General features: G+C 51.6%; 1 protein-coding gene across 3 annotated transcripts in view; it reads left to right on the top strand.

The window, feature by feature from the left end:
• RNF43 (ring finger protein 43) overlaps positions 1–18,884 on the top strand; it is a 57,828-nt gene extending 38,944 nt beyond the window's left edge. For 2 of the 3 annotated variants that reach the window (XM_082201398.1, XM_082201399.1), the window contains exons 4-9: positions 1,702–1,833; positions 2,146–2,247; positions 3,635–3,790; positions 4,356–4,458; positions 13,969–15,420; positions 16,151–18,884. In XM_082201398.1, the coding sequence (XP_082057524.1) occupies positions 1,702–1,833; positions 2,146–2,247; positions 3,635–3,790; positions 4,356–4,458; positions 13,969–15,420; positions 16,151–16,194 (1,989 nt within the window). In that variant the 3' untranslated portion in view covers positions 16,195–18,884. The remainder of the gene's footprint in view (positions 1–1,701; positions 1,834–2,145; positions 2,248–3,634; positions 3,791–4,355; positions 4,459–13,968; positions 15,421–16,150) is intronic. The other variant, XR_014214132.1, reaches the window with a different exon arrangement.
• The last annotated feature ends 2,506 nt before the right edge of the window (positions 18,885–21,390 follow it).

Genomic DNA, 21,390 nt, shown 5'->3' on the forward strand with positions numbered 1-21,390 from the left:
GTAAGCTAGGGAAAGCCGTGCTGTTGTTATTATCAGTGTATTTATTTATTTATTGCATTTATATCCCACCTTTTCCTCCGTGAGTTCTCCTCATGTAATGCCCACAAGAACCCTGTGCGGAGGTAGGTTAAGCTGAGAGGCAGTGACTGGCCCAAGGTCACCTAGTAAGCTTCAAGGATTCAAACCCTGGCCTCCAAGATCCCAGTCTGACACACTAACCACTACATCACACTGACTCCCAGTTCCTAAGGAGAGAGAGTGTTTCTCCTGGATGATGGATGACTGGTTTGCCAAGCTCAGCCTTTTAAACTTCTGCTTGTGTGAGCAATGAGGATCCAGAGAAGATGGTAGGCAGACCTAGAATCATAGAATCATAGAATCATAGAATCATAGAGTTGGAAGAGACCACAAGGGCCATCGAGTCCAACCCCCTGCCAAGCAGGAAACACCATCAGAGCACTCCTGACATATGGTTGTCAAGCCTCTGCTTAAAGACCTCCAAAGAAGGAGACTCCACCACACTCCTTGGCAGCAAATTCCACCGTCGAACAGCTCTTACTGTCAGGAAGTTCTTCCTAATGTTTAGGTGGAATCTTCTTTCTTGTAGTTTGGCTCCATTGCTCCGTGTCCGCTTCTCTGGAGCAGCAGAAAACAACCTTTCTCCCTCCTCTATGTGACATCCTTTTATATATTTGAACATGGCTATCATATCACCCCTTAACCTCCTCTTCTCCAGGCTAAACCTGCCCAAAACATTTCACCGCCCGAGGCACAGAAGTCCCTATCCCCAGCTTTCTCACCCCCCAGGCAGGGAAAATGTAAATGAAACCACTGACTCTGTGCTGCCCCCACATGGATGGCAGTGCCCAAATTCTTCCACCTGAGGCATGCGGCCTCGTTTTGGCCTGGTGTTTTGGCCTGGCCTTTTCCTGTAATGAAACCTGGCGGTGTGTGGGAAGCACAGTCTCCAGCTCTGCAAGAAGTGCCAGGGCTCAAATATCCTCAGGTAACCATCAGGGAATCTCCACTCCAGATTCAGATTGTGTGGAAAATTCGAGACACACACACACACACACAGAGAAACCCGACTTCTTCACTCAACACTTACTTAACTTGTGGAACTCCCTGCCGCAGGAGGCAGTGATGGCCGCCAACTTGGATGGCTTTCAAAAACTGGACAAGTTTATGGAAGAGGAGAGAACTATTGGTGGCTACTAGCCATAATGGCTATGCTCTGCCTTCATGGTCTGAGGCAAGCAATGCTTCTGAATGTCAGTTGCTGGAAACCGCAGGAGGAGACAGAGCTCTTGTGCTCGGATCCTGCTTGCTTCCCAGTGGGACATCTGCTTCACCGCTGTGAGAATAGGAGGCTGGACTAAATGGGCCCCCTCTTGGCCTGATCCAGCTGGCTCTTCTTATGCTCTTAATTCTCAGCCTCAGGCATCAAAATGCATGGCCGCTGTGCTTCTCGCAAAAAACTCCCAGGTTACCCATGCAAGCATTTTTTTGCTGGGTTGGGCAAGGCCACAGCAGAGCTTCGAATCTCAAACCCAGGCCTTGCCTGGGCTGTTGGTTGGATGGGATTCCTGGAGTTCTCAAGCCTATCAACTGGGGTGTGGAGTGGGGTCCCCAGCGCCCAACACATCGATCCATGGCACCTGGTGACATGCCGCTCTCACCTCAAAGGTTGTCTCTCCACAGCTGAGAAATCCGCGAGGGCTCAGTCACCCCGTTGTTTTGATTTGGGGCCACGACGCCGAGCTGCTGATGGGCGTGGTGAACAACAACCGAGAAGCCCACGTGAAGATTGAGGTGAAGGAGATGGCGGCCTGGGTGAGTTCTTACTTAGCCCCACTGCTGCACCTCTCTCGACCCTTCTCTGTGCTGGGCCAAAATCAGCCTTGCAAGAAGTGGCGCCCTCTTGTGGGCTCCAGGTGCATGAGAGTTCCAAAGCTTGGGTGCAGCCACCGAGAAGGCCCTCTCCCGCGTCCCTACCAAGTGGGGTTGTGAGGGTGGCGGGATCAAAAGAAGAGCGCCCCCTTAAGATCCCAGAGCCTGGGCAGGTTTGTATGGGAGAAGACAGTCCTTCAAATAGCCTGGAGCTAAACCAGATAGGGCTTATCTAAACTCTTCTCTCTCCAACAGCCCGACTATGATGTCTGGATACTCCTCACCGTCATGAGCACCGTTCTGGTGATCGTTTTAATCTTCATTGTCCGTACTCGTTGTCAGCCAAGCAGAGATCGGGTAAGAGCCCTCGGACAGATGCCAGTCCTATTCTGAACACCCCAAACTGCTTCTCAAGATTCCCTATCTGTCTGTGCTAATATCCTTCATGCCTTGCTCAGATCAGTGACTGGTAGAGTCCCAGACCCACCTGCGCGCCTGCTGTTGAAATAGGTATCTGTTTGTCCAGGCTTTTGAGACATGAATGTTTACTGAAATTTCTGCAGCTGGTATTGCTTTGTATTTTTGATTTTAGAAACGCATTTTTAAAGGTTTTATTTTAATACTGTTCCCTGCTCGGAGCTCCCATGGGAGGAAGGGCAGTAAAGAAATGGAATCAATCAAACAGCATATTTTCAACAAGGCAAGTGTTAATGAATGGGGATTTTGTGTTTGCAAAATGTTCCTGTTGTTAATCTTCTGCATTATTTAGGGCAGATCCACACTAGCTGTGTACTGTATATTCAACACACATTTACAGCACATGGCTTCCTCCAAGGAATCCTGGGAAATGTAGTTTGCCTTTCACAGAGTTGGTGTTTTGCAACAACCCTTAAAAAAAAAAAAAGTACAGTTCCCAGGACTGCTGGGGTGTCATGTGCTTAAAATGTGCAGTGGTCCTATTAGTATAATATAGATGCTATTTGTATATTTGGAGTCATGTAGCTTGCTATTGTAATACTCCTGGAGTATGTATCTTTGACCCGAAACAAGAACATGCACATACATTTCTGCAAACTTCATCAGCGAACAGGACAGAAATTGCTGTTGTCATTCTGCCTGTACCAGGGATGGCAAACATTGGGCCCTAGAGATGCCACTGGACTCCCATTATCCTCCGCTGAGGACCAGCCAAGCTGGCCACTGGGAATTAGCATCCAACAACATCTGGACAGCAACAGCTACCCCCTCCCTGTTACGAACCATCATCTCCTAGCCTGGTGCCATATGTCATGGCACCAGTTTGTCAAAGAGGGCATCCTCCAAATTCGTCCAGTATGTCATTGTTGTGAGTCTGGCTTCTAGTAAAAGGTGACTTATTAGCGATTTGAGCAGCAGGTCTGTGTTTCCCCCCTAACAAGATTGTGCAGAGCCAGCTCTCATAGAATCATAGGTCCTTTAGCCCATCTCCTGCAATACAGGAATCCCAGCTAAAGAATCTCTGGCAGATAGCCATCCAACCTCTGTTTAAAAACCTCGGTGGAAGGAGGTTCTTGGGGGTTTGTCTTGCAATTACTTGGATTTCAACAAATACCTCCAGAACTGAGCCACTTTCCCGCCTGTCCACCATGTAGAGTCATAAAATCGTAGAGTTGGAAGGAATCCTGAGGACCGACTAGTTTGATCCCCTGCGTATGTTGGCTCCCTTCCATTTCCGCTCCCTCAACTGTCCAATTTGCCTCTGCAGACTAACGCGCAGGAAGAGACCCTGCAAGCCATCAACCAGCTGGCCACGCGGAGGTATCAAGCCCGCTGCCGGCAAGCCCCCACGGGGGACTCTGTCAGCACCTGCAGCTCGGCCCCCGTCTGTGCCATTTGCCTGGAGGAGTTCGCCGAGGGCCAGGTAAACACCGACCCTTCCGCACTCTGTGGGATCAGTGGCCCCGGTGCGTTCTCGCAAATGAGCTTTTCCGCGGGGAAGATGAGGTCCCAGTCATCTCCTTGGGGAGGCCCAGTTTAAGCAGTTTGCAGTGGTGGTGCCCGACTCAGGTGGCTTTAAAAGGGGATTCGGCAAATTCTTGGAGGAGAGGGCTATCGCTGACTGCCAGCCATGATGGCTATGCTCTACCCTCTATGGCCGGAGCAGTTATGCTTCAGAATGCAGATTGCTGGAGACATGGGAGGGGAGAGAGTTCTGTTGTGAAGGAATTCAGCTTGCTGGTTCCCCATGGTTGACTATTGTGAGAACAGAATGCTAGATGGGCCATTGGCCTGATCCAGCAGGCTCTTCCTAGGTTCTTGTGTGAGGTTTCCGATCATCACTACCCAGGCAAGGCTATCACTTCTCCAAAAGGAATGCCAGTGAGATGTTCCACTGGAAACCAGTTGTACAGCCCAGATCAGAACAATTGGTACCGCATTTCCCCTTGAGCTGGCAGCATTTCTCCATGACTTCCCTTTCTTTGCAGGAACTCCGCATCATCACCTGCTTCCATGAGTTCCACCGGCACTGCGTTGACCGCTGGCTCCTCGAGCGCCAAACGTGTCCACTGTGCATGTTCAACATCATTGGTGAGATAGGGCAGGGGAAATGCAACCTCTGTGATTGGTGACATAAGAGTACAGGAGGACACTTGCCTGATCAGGCCAAAGGTCCAAGCAGCCCAGCATGCTGCGGTTGACCAGAGGTGTCTGGGAAGGCCAAAAGGAAAGCAGGAGGCAAGAGCCAACACTGGCCCACTAATGCTCCCCAACAAGTGGTATTCAGAGGTATACTGCCTCTGATCAGAGAGGTTCTAGTTTTGCCCAGTGAGCCCTTTCAAAGCAGCATCAGCAGATGTCTCAGCCATTGGTTCAGCCACAGAGCCAAGGTCTCAGCCATTGATTCAGCCACAGAGCCAAGGTCTCAGCCATTGGTTCAGCCACAGAGCCAAGGTCTCAGCCATTGATTCAGCCACAGAGACAAAGTCTCAGCCATTGGTTCAGCCATAGACACACAGAGACACATGCACTGCCCCCCAAATGATCAAAGGGGTGCAGCAAGTCCCCTATGAGGAAAGGTTGCAGCATTTTGGACTTTTCTATCTAGAGAAAAGGCAAGTAAGCAGAGACGTGATATAATTTTGTAAAATTATGCATGACATGGAGAAAGCGTATGGAGGAAAGTTTTTCTCCCTCTCTCATCGTACCAGAACTCGGGGACATGCAATGAAGCTGAATGTTAGAACATTCAGGACAGATAAAAGAAAGCGGGGAACTTGGATGGCCTTAAAGGGGATTGGACAAATATTTGGCGGAGAAGGCTTTTGGTGGCTACGAGCCATGATGGTTATGTTCTGCCTCCACGGCTGGAGACAGTAATGCTTCTAAATATCAGTTGCTGGAAACCACAGGAAGGGAGAAGGCTCTTGTGTTCAAATCCTGCTTGCTGGTTTCCCAGAAGAGGCGTTTGGTTGGCCACTGTGAGAACAAGATGCTGGGCTAAATGAGCCATTGGCCTGATCCAGCAGGCTCCTCTTATGTCCCTAGGCTGGAAATGGGGTGTTGGATTTGTCAGGCTGGTTTATGCCCATAACATGGCTTTTCTGCCTAAGGCTATGTTTCACTGGTCTATCTCCATGGGGAGAACCTGACCTCCCTGTGCAGCCTGGGTGAAGTGTATCAGCTGTTCCCAGTATATCCCGGGGACTGGAATGTATCATGGGGGGGGGGAGGGAAATTAACTAGCGGTGATGTCCCCTCCCTTGGTTACGGATTCCCATGGAATCACTTCAAGAAAATTTGCCATGGTAAAACCTCAAATTCCAAGTGGGTGAGTGGGTGGAAATTCTTCTTGGTCTGAGCACAGAGCACATCCCTTCCCTTAAAGGAGAGTCACACAGACATATCTAAAGATAACAGCCCCAGAAGCAAATACAGCTATGCAGAAGATATTGTTGTTGTTGTTGTTATTAAAATGTATTAGTTTTTTTGCTGCGGCAACTCAAAACAACTTACAAAAAAGCATACATGCATTAAAACCATGGTCTGGGTAGGTTCATATGGATGGAGGCAGAGAAGGAAGTTTATATATACGTGTCAGGGGTTCAGGAGCAGAGACGCAGAGAAGGGAGGAAGCAGAGAGCGAGGGGGAGGAATCCGAAGGGAAAATGAGTGATGATGACGACCCGAGATCTCCAAGCCTAAGCAGTGAGTCAGAGGACTCCCAAAAGGGAGCCCCAGTGAGCAGAGCAAGGGGGGGATCCGGGGGGACACCCCAGGAGGAAGGGAACAGAGGAGATTCAGAGAGTAGCAGCTGGAAGTCGGGACCCACGCTCATAACTGAGGGCGGCAGCAGCTGGAAGTCGGGACCCACGCTCAAGACTGAGAGCAGCAGGGAGGAAGGTAGCCAGGCATCGGGTTCCGGAGGCTGTCAGCAGGAGGGAGGGCACGAGTCAGGGGTGGTCACGCCCTCCTCAGAGAGCGAGGCAACGGTTAAGAGGAAAGTAGAGAGTTGGGCGCGCGCGCCAAGTTCAAATGCAGCGGAAGCTGGAGCAGTAAGCAGCCCGGAGAGTGAGCCAGGTCCCAAAGCCCGCCGCAAGGAGGCAGAAGGATCAGGGGGGTCAGCGTCAGAGGAGAGTAGAAGGGAGGAGGCCCAGGGGGGCAGAAGGACCCAGAGACGTAGGGAGAGGCGAAGGAGGTGGAGCAAGGCTAGGGTATTAAGCTGGTGTGCAAGAGGCGGGGACTCAGACGGGTCTTCGCCGACCTAGGGCAGAAGGTGTAGAGCTGCACGCTGCAGTTCGGAAATGAAACCTGTAACTTAATAAAGACTCTTATAAAGTGAACGCTGGCGGACTTGGTCCTATGTGAGCTGGGACTGGGTGGCAGCTCTGACAGTAAGACCCGTCTCCGAAAAGCTTCGGACACCTGATATCTCGCAGCGGAGAGAGAGGCAGCTGGAGGAGGGGATCGGTGTTTGGGAGCAAGCTCACGACGGTTAGCAGAGATGACGGAAGCAGAGACAGTTGCAGCGCTGCAACAGGCAGTTACCCAATTGAACGCGGAGGTACTGGCATCCAAGAAGAGGGAGGAGGATGCGGCAGCCGCCTACAGAGATCTCCACGCCAGGTTTGAAGCATGGGTTAAACACGGGCAGCCAGGACCCAGACCGGAGGGGGTTGGGTTGGCACGGAGAGCAGGAGGGCTTGTGGCTCACTTCGATGGGAATTTACAACAGTACCCCAATTTTCGAGCAGACGTAATGTGCGCACTGCAACTGCTGGCAAAAGACTTTAGAGATGAGGAAGAGAAAGTGGGGTTCATACTATCCCATTTGCATGGGGATGCTAAAGCGTGGCTACGCAATTTGTGGAGGGATAAAGATCCGGCGCTTCAGAATGCAGATGCCTTTATCAAAGCGATGGATGCGTGTTTTTTGTCTACTATTGATGTGGATCTTGCCCGACGGGAGATTCATGGACTAAAACAAGGGAGGGCAAGCGTCCGGCAGTACCACGCCCGCTTTTTTGCGCTGGTCAGTGCCTTAGAGTGGGACTGGGATTCGCCCCCTGTCAGAGACCTGTTCTGGGAGGGTCTAAGCTCTGCGGTCAAGGATGAGATTGCAAGGGGGGAGAGGCCCCGAAGCACGCAGGAGGTGGTCCAAAGGGCGCTGACTGTGGGGGTGAGGCTGGAAGAACGTCCATGGTGCAGAGATGAAGGACGTGGAGGGCGCGAAGCAGCGAGAAGTTTCTCTTTCATTCCAAGAGAAGCAGCGCGTGCGCAATCCACACCTCCGCCTGGAGGGGGAGGGGAACCGATGGAGGTTGGAGGTGCAAGGGCTCAGTCAGCAGCCAGAGCCCAAGCACCGACAGCAGTGAAAGCGAAGCCTCCTAGAGGGAACAGGAAGTGTTACATCTGCGAGGATCCAGGCCATTTGGCGAAAGAGTGTCCCCGGAGGCTCCACAAGCACACTGCAGCCTCAGCAATGGTGACTGCAGCAACGCAGCAAGGAGAACCACAGCAGGGAAACGACGATGTCTGGCTGGAGACAGAGGCACTGGGGCCCAGCCAGACGCATCAGTGAAGCAGTCCCCAGCGATCTTGCGACCCACGGACCCCCTCCCACCCAAACCAGTAGTGCAGCTCACAGCATCTCTCCAGCTACCCGATGGCGTCACTATCGAAGTGCCGCTTTCTGTGGATTCTGGAAGCAACGCAGACTTTATAGCGCAGGATTTTGTGGAGCAGCACGCTATACAGCTACTGCCTGCCACTCTGCCCCTGCAAGTCGTCACAGTGGATGGCAGAGAGTTGCTAGGGGGGCAGGTGGTGAAGCAAACGCCACCGATGGTGATGCGCCTTGGCAACCACAGGGAAGTCATCAGTTTTAATGTCACCCGACTGTCGGACACGCCCATTGTGTTGGGCATGAGTTGGCTGGACAGGCACAGTCCGACACTGGCTTGGTACCAGAGACAGCTGATCTTCGGCTCCTCTTATTGCGCAGAACACTGCATCCTGCCCAGACAGGAGGGAGAGGAGGAGGAATCACAACTGCAGTTGGGAACGTTGCAAGCAGTCCCCCACAAATACGCAGACTTTCTGGAGGTCTTCTGCGAGAAAGAGGCTGACAAGCTACCACCGCACAGGCAATATGACTGCAAGATTGACCTCCTACCAGGGGCGACGCTGCCGAAAGGGAAGCTGTATTCCATGTCTGAGGACGAATTACAGGAACTCAAACAGTTCATAGATCACAATTTGCAGCGCGGTTTCATCCGGGAGTCCAGGGCAGTAGGGGGCAGTCCTGTTTTCTTCGTGAAGAAGAAAGACACGCCCCAAAAAAGACTGGTGGTGGATTTTCGCCTCTTAAACAAGATGACCAAGCCTTCTGATTTCCCCATGCCCAGGATTGACGACCTACTAGCGACGGTGCGCAAGGGACGCGTGTTCACCAAGTTGGACCTGCGAGGTGCGTACAATCTCATCCGCATGAGGGAGGGCGATGAGTGGAAGACAGCCATGTTCACGCCTCTGGGCACCTACGAATACAGAGTGATGCCGTTTGGATTGCAAAACGGTTCTCACTGTTTCCAAGCTTTCATGCATCATGTGTTGGCGGGACTCCTTTACAAGAAGTGCGTCTGCTTTCTGGATGACATCCTGATATTCTCCGAATCGCAGCAAGCCCATGACCAAGATGTTCGGGAGGTGCTGAAGAGGCTGCAGCAGCATAGACTGTACGCCAAACTGGAGAAGTGCCAGTTCGACACGACGGAGGTGGATTTCTTGGGTTACAAGTTGTCGGACAAGGGGCTAGCCATGGACAGCGCCAAGGTTCGTGCGGTGTTGGATTGGAAGAGCCCGCGCAACCGGAAGGAGGTCCAGCGGTTTGTCGGCTTCGCCAACTTCTATCGCAAGTTTATCAAGGGGTTCGCGATGCAGACGGCGGCCATTACGGACACGCTAAGCTCCAAGAAAAAGAAATTCATCTGGACGGAGCAGGCGGAGCAGTCCTTTCAAGCACTCAAGCGTCTCTTCGCGTCGGAAGAGCAACTGCTGCATATCGACCCCAGCAGACCGATGCGGGTAGAGACAGACGCGTCCGATAGAGCAGTGGGAGCTGTCCTGCTGCAAAGGGACCCACAGGGGGTCTGGAGGCCGGGAGCGTTCTACTCCAGAAAGCTCAGCAAGTCGGAGCAGAACTACACCATCTGGGACAGGGAGTTGCTGGCCATTCATGCAGCTTTCAAGGCGTGGAGGCACTTCCTGATCGGCGCCAAGCACACGGTGCAGGTCTGCACGGATCACAAGAATCTGGAGCACTGGCGCACGGCTCAGTTCCTGAACCAGAGGCAGATACGTTGGGCGGAGTTCTTTGCTGACTTCAATTTCCGAATAGAGTACGTCCCAGGCGACACCAACGTCATGGCGGATGCACTGTCCCGCAAACCGCAATACCTCGAAGAGGCGACGCCAGCGGCAGCCATGCACATCTTCGCGCCAACAGCGTGGGCGTGCGCTTCAGCCACAGTAGACCTGGATGCGGTGCGGCGGGCGTTGCAGGACGACTCCTTCGCGCAGGCGAAGATGGCAGAGGTGCACAAGGGCACGGCGAAGGGCGACGAGTTCCAGATACGAGACGGCTTGCTCTTACGTAAAGGGGCCATCTACGTGCCGGGAGACGAACTTCGCGCCAGGGTACTGCAGCAGCTGCACGACGCACCCACGGCCGGGCACTTTGGCACGGAAAAAACGGTGGAATTAGTCGCAAGGGACTTTTGGTGGCCCAGACTGAGAGGGGAAGTCGCGGACTACGTTGCGAGGTGCGACACCTGCCAGAGGGCCAAGCCGGTGCACAAACCACCGGCGGGACTGCTGGAACCGCTGCAAACGCCGTTTGAACCGTGGGAGAGGGTGGCCCTGGACTTTGTTACGGATCTACCCAGCTCGAGAGGCAAAACAGCTGTACTAGTGGTGGTGGACTTGTTCACCAAGATGGCACATTTCATTCCGTGTGCGAAGGTGGCCACGGCGGAACAAACCGCCAAACTGTTCATAGATCACGTGTTCAAAGTGCATGGTCTGCCGCGGTCTATCCTGTCCGACCGCGGGCGCCAGTTCGTATCGAATTTCTGGCAGAAGCTGATGAGTTTTCTAAATGTCAAGGTCGATCTGGCATCAGCAAGACACCCGCAGACCAACGGGCAAGCAGAGAGGGTCAATGCCATCATGCAGCAGTACCTGAGATGCTATGCCAATCAACAACCTGCGACCTGGGTGGATTACCTGCCGCTCGCCGAGTTCGCTTACAACAACACGAAGCACGTGTCCACAGGGGTGACGCCGTTCTTCGCCAACAATGGGAGGAATCCCAGAACCTTCCCGGGACGGGAGAGAGTGGGGGACGGAGAACCACAGACGGCGGACGCGTTCGCGTCAGAGTTGCAGGCGGTACACGATCAACTCAGACGGCAGCTGGAGCTAGCTAAGCACGCCTACAAGGTGCAAGCTGACAAGCACAGGCGGGTTGGCGAAGAGATCCAAGTGGGAGACTGGGTCTGGTTGGCAGCCCACGCAGTGCCGACCAGGTCACTAGCCAAGAAGAAGTTGGGGCACAAGCAAATTGGTCCGTACCAAGTCGAAGCACAGATCAACCCGGTAGCCTTCCGACTGGTGCTGCCGGAGGGTTCCAGAATGCATCCGGTGTTCCACAGGTCGGTGCTCACTCCCTACAAGGCACCTCACAGATTCCAGGAGCCAGGGACGGCACCGAGTCCGTTCCGGGAGCGGACGGAGACGCGAGGGGTGACGCAGCAAGACCCCATCAACGAGGTCACGGAGATTTTGGACTCCAGATGGGGGGAAGAGGGAGTCGAATACCTCCTAGCCAGAGAGGGCACCCGGGCCAGCGCCAATAGCTGGGTGCCAGACTACGCTTTGGAGGAACCCCTGCTCAAGGACGAGTTTCATGCCCTTTTCCCACACAGACCCATGCCAGCGAGCTTCTTCGACGACTGGCTGTTCACGCCCACACTTTCTTCCAGCACGTTCCATGGATTCGACTCGGACGGGGAACCCGCACTGAGCACCCGTTCCCCAGAAGGATCGCCGGCGGGTTCGGCGTCAGACACCTCGTATTGGTGGGACGATCGACCGGAGGAGCAATGGCGCCGGAAGTGGCTGGAGATGCCAGGTCGAGCGACCGACGCAGAGACTGACATGGACGTGTTCGGGGAGGACCTTGGGTTCGAGCACGGCGGTACAGAGATGGAAGCGGAACAGGTCAACATCGGCGACCGCGAGGAGGAAGACTCGGAGGTCTTCAGTTGGCGGCCAACCACGGGGAGCGAACTGTATCCGGCATTCCCTCCCGTGATGATGGAGCACCCAGCAACCACACCTGAAAGCGGGGAGGGGGGAAGGGGGGGCTTCGAGGGGGGGATGGATGTCAGGGGTTCAGGAGCAGAGACGCAGAGAAGGGAGGAAGCAGAGAGCGAGGGGGAGGAATCCGAAGGGAAAATGAGTGATGATGACGACCCGAGATCTCCAAGCCTAAGCAGTGAGTCAGAGGACTCCCAAAAGGGAGCCCCAGTGAGCAGAGCAAGGGGGGGATCCGGGGGGACACCCCAGGAGGAAGGGAACAGAGGAGATTCAGAGAGTAGCAGCTGGAAGTCGGGACCCACGCTCATAACTGAGGGCGGCAGCAGCTGGAAGTCGGGACCCACGCTCAAGACTGAGAGCAGCAGGGAGGAAGGTAGCCAGGCATCGGGTTCCGGAGGCTGTCAGCAGGAGGGAGGGCACGAGTCAGGGGTGGTCACGCCCTCCTCAGAGAGCGAGGCAACGGTTAAGAGGAAAGTAGAGAGTTGGGCGCGCGCGCCAAGTTCAAATGCAGCGGAAGCTGGAGCAGTAAGCAGCCCGGAGAGTGAGCCAGGTCCCAAAGCCCGCCGCAAGGAGGCAGAAGGATCAGGGGGGTCAGCGTCAGAGGAGAGTAGAAGGGAGGAGGCCCAGGGGGGCAGAAGGACCCAGAGACGTAGGGAGAGGCGAAGGAGGTGGAGCAAGGCTAGGGTATTAAGCTGGTGTGCAAGAGGCGGGGACTCAGACGGGTCTTCGCCGACCTAGGGCAGAAGGTGTAGAGCTGCACGCTGCAGTTCGGAAATGAAACCTGTAACTTAATAAAGACTCTTATAAAGTGAACGCTGGCGGACTTGGTCCTATGTGAGCTGGGACTGGGTGGCAGCTCTGACAATACGTGTATGTATTTTTACATGTATGAGCCTACTTTCCCTTCAGTTAGCTCAAAGCTCCCCACTTCATCCTCACAAGAACCCTGTGGGGTAGGTTAAGCTGATAGAGAATGACTGGGCCCAAGGTCACCAAGCTGAGCTTCACGGCAAAGCAGGGATTTGAATCCTGGTCTCCAAGGCTCTACGATAAAAACCATTTCCATGATTAAAACCATGCTGAAAGTGGCTTACACCATAAAAAAGCACATAATTATGAACATAACAAAAGTAGTCACAAACAATAAATCAAACATCAAAAAGTACACCACCGAATTAAACAATTTCCACAGAAATCATAAGATCTAAAGTAAACATTCAAAAAAATGATATCGAGAACAGCAACAACACACACACACACCGGCAACGAAAACCCCTAAACACCTCCCCAGCCCTTGCTTGTGAAGAAATCCCATGAGAGCAGGGATGGGGAACATGCAGTCCTTTGGATGTTGTCGTGTTCACAAGTATTCACTCCTGTGAACCCCAACCAGGGATGGTGGGAGCTGGAGCCCAACAACATCCGGGGAATCGCAGTTTTCCCCATGACTGCCTTACAGCAAAATGGGAACTGGGTAGACAGTGCACACTTCCTGTATTCCTGCCCAGCCCTCCCCCTTCTGCTTGGCCATGGGATGGCCTAACTGCTGCAGCATATCGGAGGCATTCCCTGTGGGTATATAAGGGCTTGATGGCCAGGCACCTGGGGAGAAGTAGATGGAGAAGTGAGGATAATAATAATAATAATAATAATAATAATAATAATAATAATAATAATAATAATTTATTATTTATACCCCGCCCATCTGGCTGGGTTTTCCCAGCCACTCTGGGCGGCTTCCAGCAAAACACTAAAATACAATAACCTATTAAACATTAAAAGCTTCCCTAAACAGGGCTGCCTTGAGATGTTTTCTAAAAGTTTGGTAGTTATTTTTCTTTTTGACATCTGGTGGGAGGGCGTTCCACAGAGAGGGTGCCACTACCGAGAAGACCCTCTGCCTGGTTCCCTGTAATTTGGCTTCACGCGGTGAGGGAACCGCCAGAAGGCCCTCGGCGCTAGACCTCAGTGTCCGGGTAGAACGATGGGGGTGGAGACGCTCCTTCAGATATACTGGACCGAGGCTGTTTAGGGCATTAAAGGTCAGCACCAACACTTTGAATTGTGCTCGGAAATGTACTGGGAGCCAGTGTAGGTCTGCCTGGTATCACTTCTTTCCTGGGGGAAGGAACTTCTTGATGGGATTACCCAGTTGTAGGGAGAGGGTTTGTTGGTGCTTAGAATCGCTGATTGGAGTGGTTTCCTTCTCTCCCTCCCTAGACCGGGATCCTTCCGCCTTGCCCAGGCATTCCCATGAGGACCCCCATAACTCAGGACCAGGGCAGAGGCCCCGCTTCTTCCGGCAACACCCTGGGCGTGCCTTATACCACTTCCCGCGGACGGTCCCTCAAATGCCCCCTGGAAGCTGCTCTTCGACGCTCCCCCACGGCCACCCTTTCTTCCACTCCCCGGAGCTCTCCCAGCTGGATTTGGGGACCATGCATTACTTGCCCTATCGGCCGGTGGGCTTTGAGCCTCCTTGGTGTAGCCGCCAGCCCTCCCTCACCCGAGGCCTGCTGGTTCCTCAGCGCCAGGACTCTCTGGGCTGTGAGCCGGGCCTGCCCTCCCGCCGGACATGCCTGCTGCAGCACCAGCCTTCCTGCCGAGGCCTCCGGGGGCCCCTCGTGGCCAAAGCGAGCCGGGCCATTCCTCCGCACCGGGGTATCCGCCATGGGCGGCATCATCACCACCACAGCAGTGGCTCTGGGGAGAGTTACCTCACGGAGCCCAGTGGCTACCTCCCTGACGGACCCGGGAGTGACTCCAGCTCAGGTCCTTGCCATGGATCCTCCAGCGATTCCATGCTGAACTGCACGGACGTCAGCCTCCAGGCCATCCACGGAAGCTGCTCCACTTTCCGCAGCTCCCTGAGCAGCGATTACGACCCGTTCGCCTTCTGTGGCTCTGAGAAGTCAGCTGCAGAAAGCTGCCCTGCGCCCTCTCCGTCGTGGAGGGACCTACGGCCTCCGCCGGTGGACTCGGTGGCAGCAGGCCAGCCGCCAGTGGCCAGTAGCCATGTCCATTACCACCACCACCTCCACAGGCACCACCATTACGGACGGTGCCCCCCAGACTGTGCCAATGGCCAAGAACCCGGTTCAAGGAAGGCAAAACCTCCAAGGGCCAAGGGAGGATCTCATGGCGCCCAGGCGCAAAAACGGACAGAGAAAATGCCTTCGCCAGAAGGTGGGTCTGCCTCCCTGGAGGCCTCTTCAGCCAGACAGTCCACTTGCTTGCCACAAGGACAGCCAGAGTTTTCCACAGCAGACAGGTCAAACCTCAAAGAAGCAGACAGTGGTGCCGTTGGGCCATGGACGTCTCAGAAACGCTGTTTGCAAATCCATCCCAGTAGAAGGAGATGGAAATGTCCCCTCAAGGCTTCCCCATCCTCTTTGCCCGAAGACTCAAATCTGTCCCCTGTCTGCAGCGTCCCCCACCCTCCTGGTCCTGCTTCTGGAAGCTGCTCCTCCTCTGCAGAGGTCCAGCCTCTCTTAGAAACTGGTCCCTCCGGACATCATTCTGCAACCTCGTCACACTCGGCCACGGAGCCTCAGGAGCAGGCGGACAGGCTGGAATGCAAGGCCATGTGTCCTGGGGAATATCCGAGGCTGGACACCATGGGAAATGATGCCAGCTTTTACCTCAGCTGCCAAATTCTGCAAGGGCTTCAGGGTAAGCCTCAGGTCTGAGGGCTGGGCTGGGGAACCTGTTGGACTCCAACTCCCATCAGCCCTAGCCAGCACAGACAGTGGTCAGGAATGATGGGAGTTGGAGTCCAGCAATGTCTGGAGGGGCACAGGTTTGCTATCCCTCCTTTAGGGCCCTCTGTAATCTTGTCTTCCATCAGCAGTTGTAAACTTGACCCAACAGAAAGCTGGTTTAGGGCCTCAAATATCTGAAAGACCGCTTTCTTCCCTGCATAGCTTCTTGGGTGATAAGAGGAGACATTCTTAGTAGTACTCTCAGAAGCTTTGGGGGAGGGAGGTATGGTGACCCTGGAGAGGGTATTCTCTGGGGCAACCCCTAAGTTGTGGAATTCCCTCCCCACAGAGGTGTGTCTGCTACCTATACTATGCAGTTTCTGCCAGGTGCTGAAGGTGCACCTCTTTACCTTGGCCTTTGAACACCTGAGAAGTATATATTAAAAGCACTCTTATCTTTATTGTAATCTCATTTTAACTGTCTTAATATTGTTGAAATCTGCCCTGGGACCTCATGCTGGAGGGTGGCTAAGAAATAATAATAATAATAAAAAAATCACCATCACCACCATCTAGCATACAAATTGAGCAAATTCAGTGAAGATGATAGCATCACAGTACAACAATGAAAATTGATCCATCAAAGATAAACAACGTGGCACATTCTAGTCTGGTTGCTCACCTTAATTTTCTAATTGCAGGGTCTAAAGACGATATCCCAGATGTTTATGAACATTCGGTTTGACACGAGGTGAACTTATTTGCTGTGTCAGGCAGCTGCAGAGAATTCAAAAAACGGCGCAGAAACTCAGCAAAGAGAATGGACTTTCTGACTTGCCTTTCCTGTCCGCGGTGTGGTTGTCAGTCATAAGAAGCTCCTTGTCCACACAGTCCCTGCTTCACCCAACGTTAATATCAAGGTTATGCAGCTTGCTCCCTGCCTGCCTAACCTGTATGCAACATTTGACAAACATAAGCTGCCAAGGTCACTTGCCTGTTTTGAAAAAAGCTGCCATCTTTCTGGGGTAGGAGGAGGCTTGGTCCTTTTGTTCCTGGTGTCAGGAGGAGCCAAATCATTCTGAAGTTCAAGGGCAGAGGGGGGAAAAGGTGCCCCCCTTCACTCTGCAGCTCTTTGCAAGTTTGGTAATCTGTGTACTGCTGAATACCAAAATGAAAACCCCAGGTAAATACACACCCCACACAAATCAGGCATGATGCAGTGCAGTTTTGAGGTCATGCAGAGAGACCAGCCCATCCTGGTCCCTCTTTCTGCCATCCTGTGTGGGATGGGGCACCCAATGCGGTTTTGGTTCAAAGCAAATGTAATTTGTAAGGATCAAGCACATAATTCCCTCTCACCAACCTGGCTAAGCTCCTGCTGGGAATCCCCCTGCTCCTGTCCACTTGGGAATGTTCTTCATCTTTTCAGTTTTGCACCAAATCAGATGCATGGGAGAAACTCACACAAGCTGCCCTGCCAACACTCTGGAAAGTGCAATGGTGGCACAGGAGAATTTCAAACCTGCATTACACTTTTGAGTTACGTGGGACTCTCATCAGCCTCATTGTGGCTGAGCCAGCCTCTGCTCAGAGCTTATTTGAGTTGCAAATACCAGATGCACTAACTGAGCATCAGCTTTAGGGAGGCTGGATCCATATACCACTCAGAGCTTGAGCCAGGGATACCTGGACGCTTCCTAGCTGACTTTGCAGATGCCCCAAGATTTCAGTTCTTCACAGGGTAGTCCCACACCAAAGATTTAAATCCTGTTAATTTTGCCTTCCTACCAAAATATTATGCAAGCTCCCTCTTATACTATTTCCCAGAGGGAGGAGCTTTTATTTCTTGATGTCCAAGCACACACTGGTGAAAAATCCAATCCACTGCAGAGTATATTCTGCTTTAACTGAGGAAGATAAGGAGTTGAACTTGATAGTTAGAGCAAAAGTTTGCATGTTTATGTTTTTTGCATGAGGACTTATTGCAGCTACGAGGGAATACAAGCTGGTATTTAGCAAGCAGTAACACATCCCCATGCAAACAGCTGCTTGGCTGGAAGACTTTCATCTCGACACAACCTGCTTACTCAGTGGCACAAAAATGCTGTGGTATTTTACCAGTTCATAAATGATTGTCTGTGTTCACGCAGAATGTTTGGGAATGTGGACAACATTGTTATAAATAATCTCATGTGTGGCAAAAAGAGGCACAGCCATGGGTTTTTCGTCACTGAGAAATGAAACCTGAAGGGTAATATATCTGTGGTCACACCTCAGGGCATGTCCACACCACAGAATTAAACCAGTTTAACAGTTACTGACACTGTGGACTGTGATTCTGCAATTTTGCTCACTGGATTCTCTGGACTCTTCATTCCTGAGATGCATTTAAAAGCATCATCTCGTGGAATAAGGGCTTGAGTTGCTTTTGGCAGAGGGCATCTGAATTTCTTGGCTAGGAGACAAGAAGAGGGTGGCCTGATCAACATTTCAAAAACAAAGGAGCACCCTAGAGCAACAGGGCATGTGGTCTATGGATCAATCACTGCCTTCATAGTGAAGTTATTTGAAAACAGTTGTCAACCTGGTGCCCTCCCGCTGTGGCTGATGGGAGCCATGGTCCAGAACATCTACAGAGGGTGCCAGATTGGGCAAAGCCCGTTCTATGGGGTGGCTTCCATTTTTGCCATGCTAGGAGTACCTGTTGAATGGAGCACAATTTATCTCACGTGTAAGAGGGAAGTTAAAATGAGTACATCTTTCCTTTCCGTTCTGTTAGGGTTGCTCTGATACTGGAAAATATCTTCAGAGCCAAAATGTGGCAATACAAAACGGCAGAGTTCCTTCTGATGTTTTGAAATCTCTCGAAGGAGTTGCAAAGCCTGGGTGTTATTTTGACTTCAGTTCTGTTTCAGTCAAAATCAAAACACACACTGTTATTAAGGGGGAATAAAACTACAGGATACAGTCCAGGGCCGATAGCTCCAAAGTTAAAGTTATTACAAATGGGCAATCAGCGAAGGGGTTGGATGTTGGCACCCTTCCCCCAAGATGCCTTCAGCTCCTGGCAGTCTGCTCCTTCCTCCTGGAAACCTCAGACCCTTTGAAATGTGAACGAGGAATTTATTTTTGTACTTTTTAATTACATTTCCTGAGTCTACATTGCAGGCACTTGGGTACTTTTGTAAACCAAAAAAAGGAAGAAATAATGTTTATGTACATAAGTATGCAAAACGATATATTTATGTTTAAGAGATAGAGATTGTTTGAATATGGGGATATGCTCAAACCTATTTATTTTGCTAATATATTTATCCACATGTGACACTCTTCATGTGGCTGTTATTTTTTTCCTGTATAAAGTCACTGGGTGCCTATGTTCAAGAAGATGCCTCTTCCTCATTCCTCAGAAATAAATTATTTTTAATCTCTGTACATTGGCTTCTAATTTGCATGAGGTAAAGGGCTAAAAAGGGATCTGGGATTGGTTTGGTCTTGTGTGAAGAGGGCAGGGGGACAAAAAGAAATCCTTCTAAGGCTTCCTGTCTTAGCAGCACCCTGAAACAGCCCCACCTCTGCTAAATATCCTGTTCTGCTGGGGATTTAGGGCCCGTAGGGCAAGTGGTCAGAGATAACAGAGCCTCATTCAGGGTGAAGCTGTCCATCAGGACCTTGGCCAGCTCCCAATGGGCCCTCCTAGCTGGGAAGAGTTGTAGGGACCCCAAGGATGATGGAAGAAGCACCATGCTCTGTAGAAGTGGGTGCTGAGGGTTCCTCCTAAAGTGGGGCATCATCTAAATCAGAGTCCACCTCAGGCCAACAATGGGGATGCTGGGAGGCAGAAGACATGACTCTATAAACAGCACACAGCTAAATCTCATGGTGCACAGGGTTGCACAGTGTTCCTGAGCACCTCTGTTTGCATCATTGGGCCATAAAGGTATGGTTACCAGATGTCCCCATTTCCGCAGGACACTCCCCAGATTTACAAATCTACCCCTGGACGAAATCTGACCCCGGATTTCATTTAATGTCCCTGGATTTATATTTTAAGTGGTGTAGATTTATTAGTAGGGAATGAATGTTGCGTGATTGGTTCAATGACACAATACACATCATATGGGGACTTCCGCTGAGGCAAAATGGCAGGCGCCACGGCAGCGAGCAGCTTCTGAAGCCAGCCAGAGCCAACTGCACTACCAGGTTGGTCCGGGCTGCTGAGACTGCTGCTGCCGCTGCCGAGGGGGAACTGGGGATGCCCGGTGCGTCAACTGGGGGAACTGCTGACACACAGCCCGTGACCTAAATCAAGCCAGGAGCGAGAGCGCCCAGCCACCTGGCTGACTGCCCAGTGGCGCTCCGGGGCCAGTAAAAACCCTGGAGCTGATGCAGGGAGAAGGACAGGAGGAGAAGGAATAGGAAGAGGAAAGAGAAAAAAGAGGGGAGCCCTGACCTTGCTGCACCACCGCTGAGAAGGAGAGGTAGGAGAGCACAGGGAAGGCAAGGACACGTGGCCGAACCCAGGCCCGGCCCAAGCCTACTCCATGGCAGCTAGCGCTCCAAGAGAGCAGGACAGGGCCCAGAGGAAGGTCGCACGACAGAGGAGACCCCAGAAGAGAAGATATTACTTCTTTTCTTTTTAATAATTTTTTTCTCTCTTAAAAAAAAAAGCGTCTCCAGATTCTGGTAACCTTTGAAAAAAAATCTGGTAACCTTACATAAAGGTTACATAAACCTTACATATAGTAAGCTGCCTTATACTGAATCAGACCATTGGTCCATCTAGGATTAGGTCACTATTGTCTGCACTGATTGACAGCAGCTCTTCAGGGTCTCAGATGGAGATCTCTCCCAGCCCTACCTGGAGGTGCCAGGGATTGAACTTGGGACCTTCTGCACACAAAGCAGATGCTCTGTCACTGAGCTACACCCCTTCCCATTCAATCGCATTGGTCAGATCTGGCCCTATTCTCCATCCAAAACGTTGCCTCTGCTGCCTCAGCTATTGGGCCATCTTATTCTTCCAGTCTAGTCCATGTGTCTTTATTCAGGAGCAGGTTCCACGCTGTTCAGTTTAGTATTACAGCTAGGTATCCCCTATTTATCTTTCCAAGCCCCAAGAAAGTGTGTGCATGGAATCCGTCTGCTTACTTAGAAGTAAGCACCACTGAACACTGTGGAGCTTACTTTAGAGTAAGTGATACGTACAGGGGTTCTTTATGAGTGTGTGATATATATATGCATCAAACCATTTTCTGTTTTCTGAGACAAATATTTTTTGGGGGAAGCGGTTTCAATTTTATCACAACGTATAAAGTTGGGAGCAATAACAAATGAAAATCTTTTTTAAAAAATAGCATTAAAACCCCTCTCCATTTTTTTTTTTTTTACAATTTGCTTCAGAACGTCTTTAATTAAGCTGGTCTGGAGTTCTTAATGCACATTTATAACATGCATGCATATTATATATGCATAATGTACATATTTCTCATTTCTGAGTTATGCAGGGAAAGGTTTTTTCATCTCAAAACATTGTTTCTCAACATACAAAAAGTGGGGGGAAAACCAATATGAAGTTATTTTTAATAATAAATACAGCAATGGCGATGAGAGGATTCCCCCCACTCCCCCCACAAATTCACATCAGGACCATTTCTGGTCTTTTTTTTGTTTTGTTTTTAAACTAATTTCGAATAATCTAAAAAATAGAATTTAAAAAGAGCTTCCAGCGCTGTGCTTTCATTTTTAAGGCGATACAGTTAAGTTTAAGTTTCTGTGAGGAAACTTTCCCTGTGGAAACACTCCTGAAATGTTTTTATTTTATTTGGGCGCGAATCTCCTGCCCCCTCCCCCGCCTCCCCCTCACTTCACAACCACAAAACGGTCGCTTCACCCAAGAAGGCGCACGCGCGAGAGCCGCCGTCGAATTAAACGACTGCCG

This window comes from Podarcis vaucheri, assembly GCF_965113315.1.
Source record: "Podarcis vaucheri genome assembly, chromosome: 15".
Taxonomy (NCBI): domain Eukaryota; kingdom Metazoa; phylum Chordata; class Lepidosauria; order Squamata; family Lacertidae; genus Podarcis; species Podarcis vaucheri.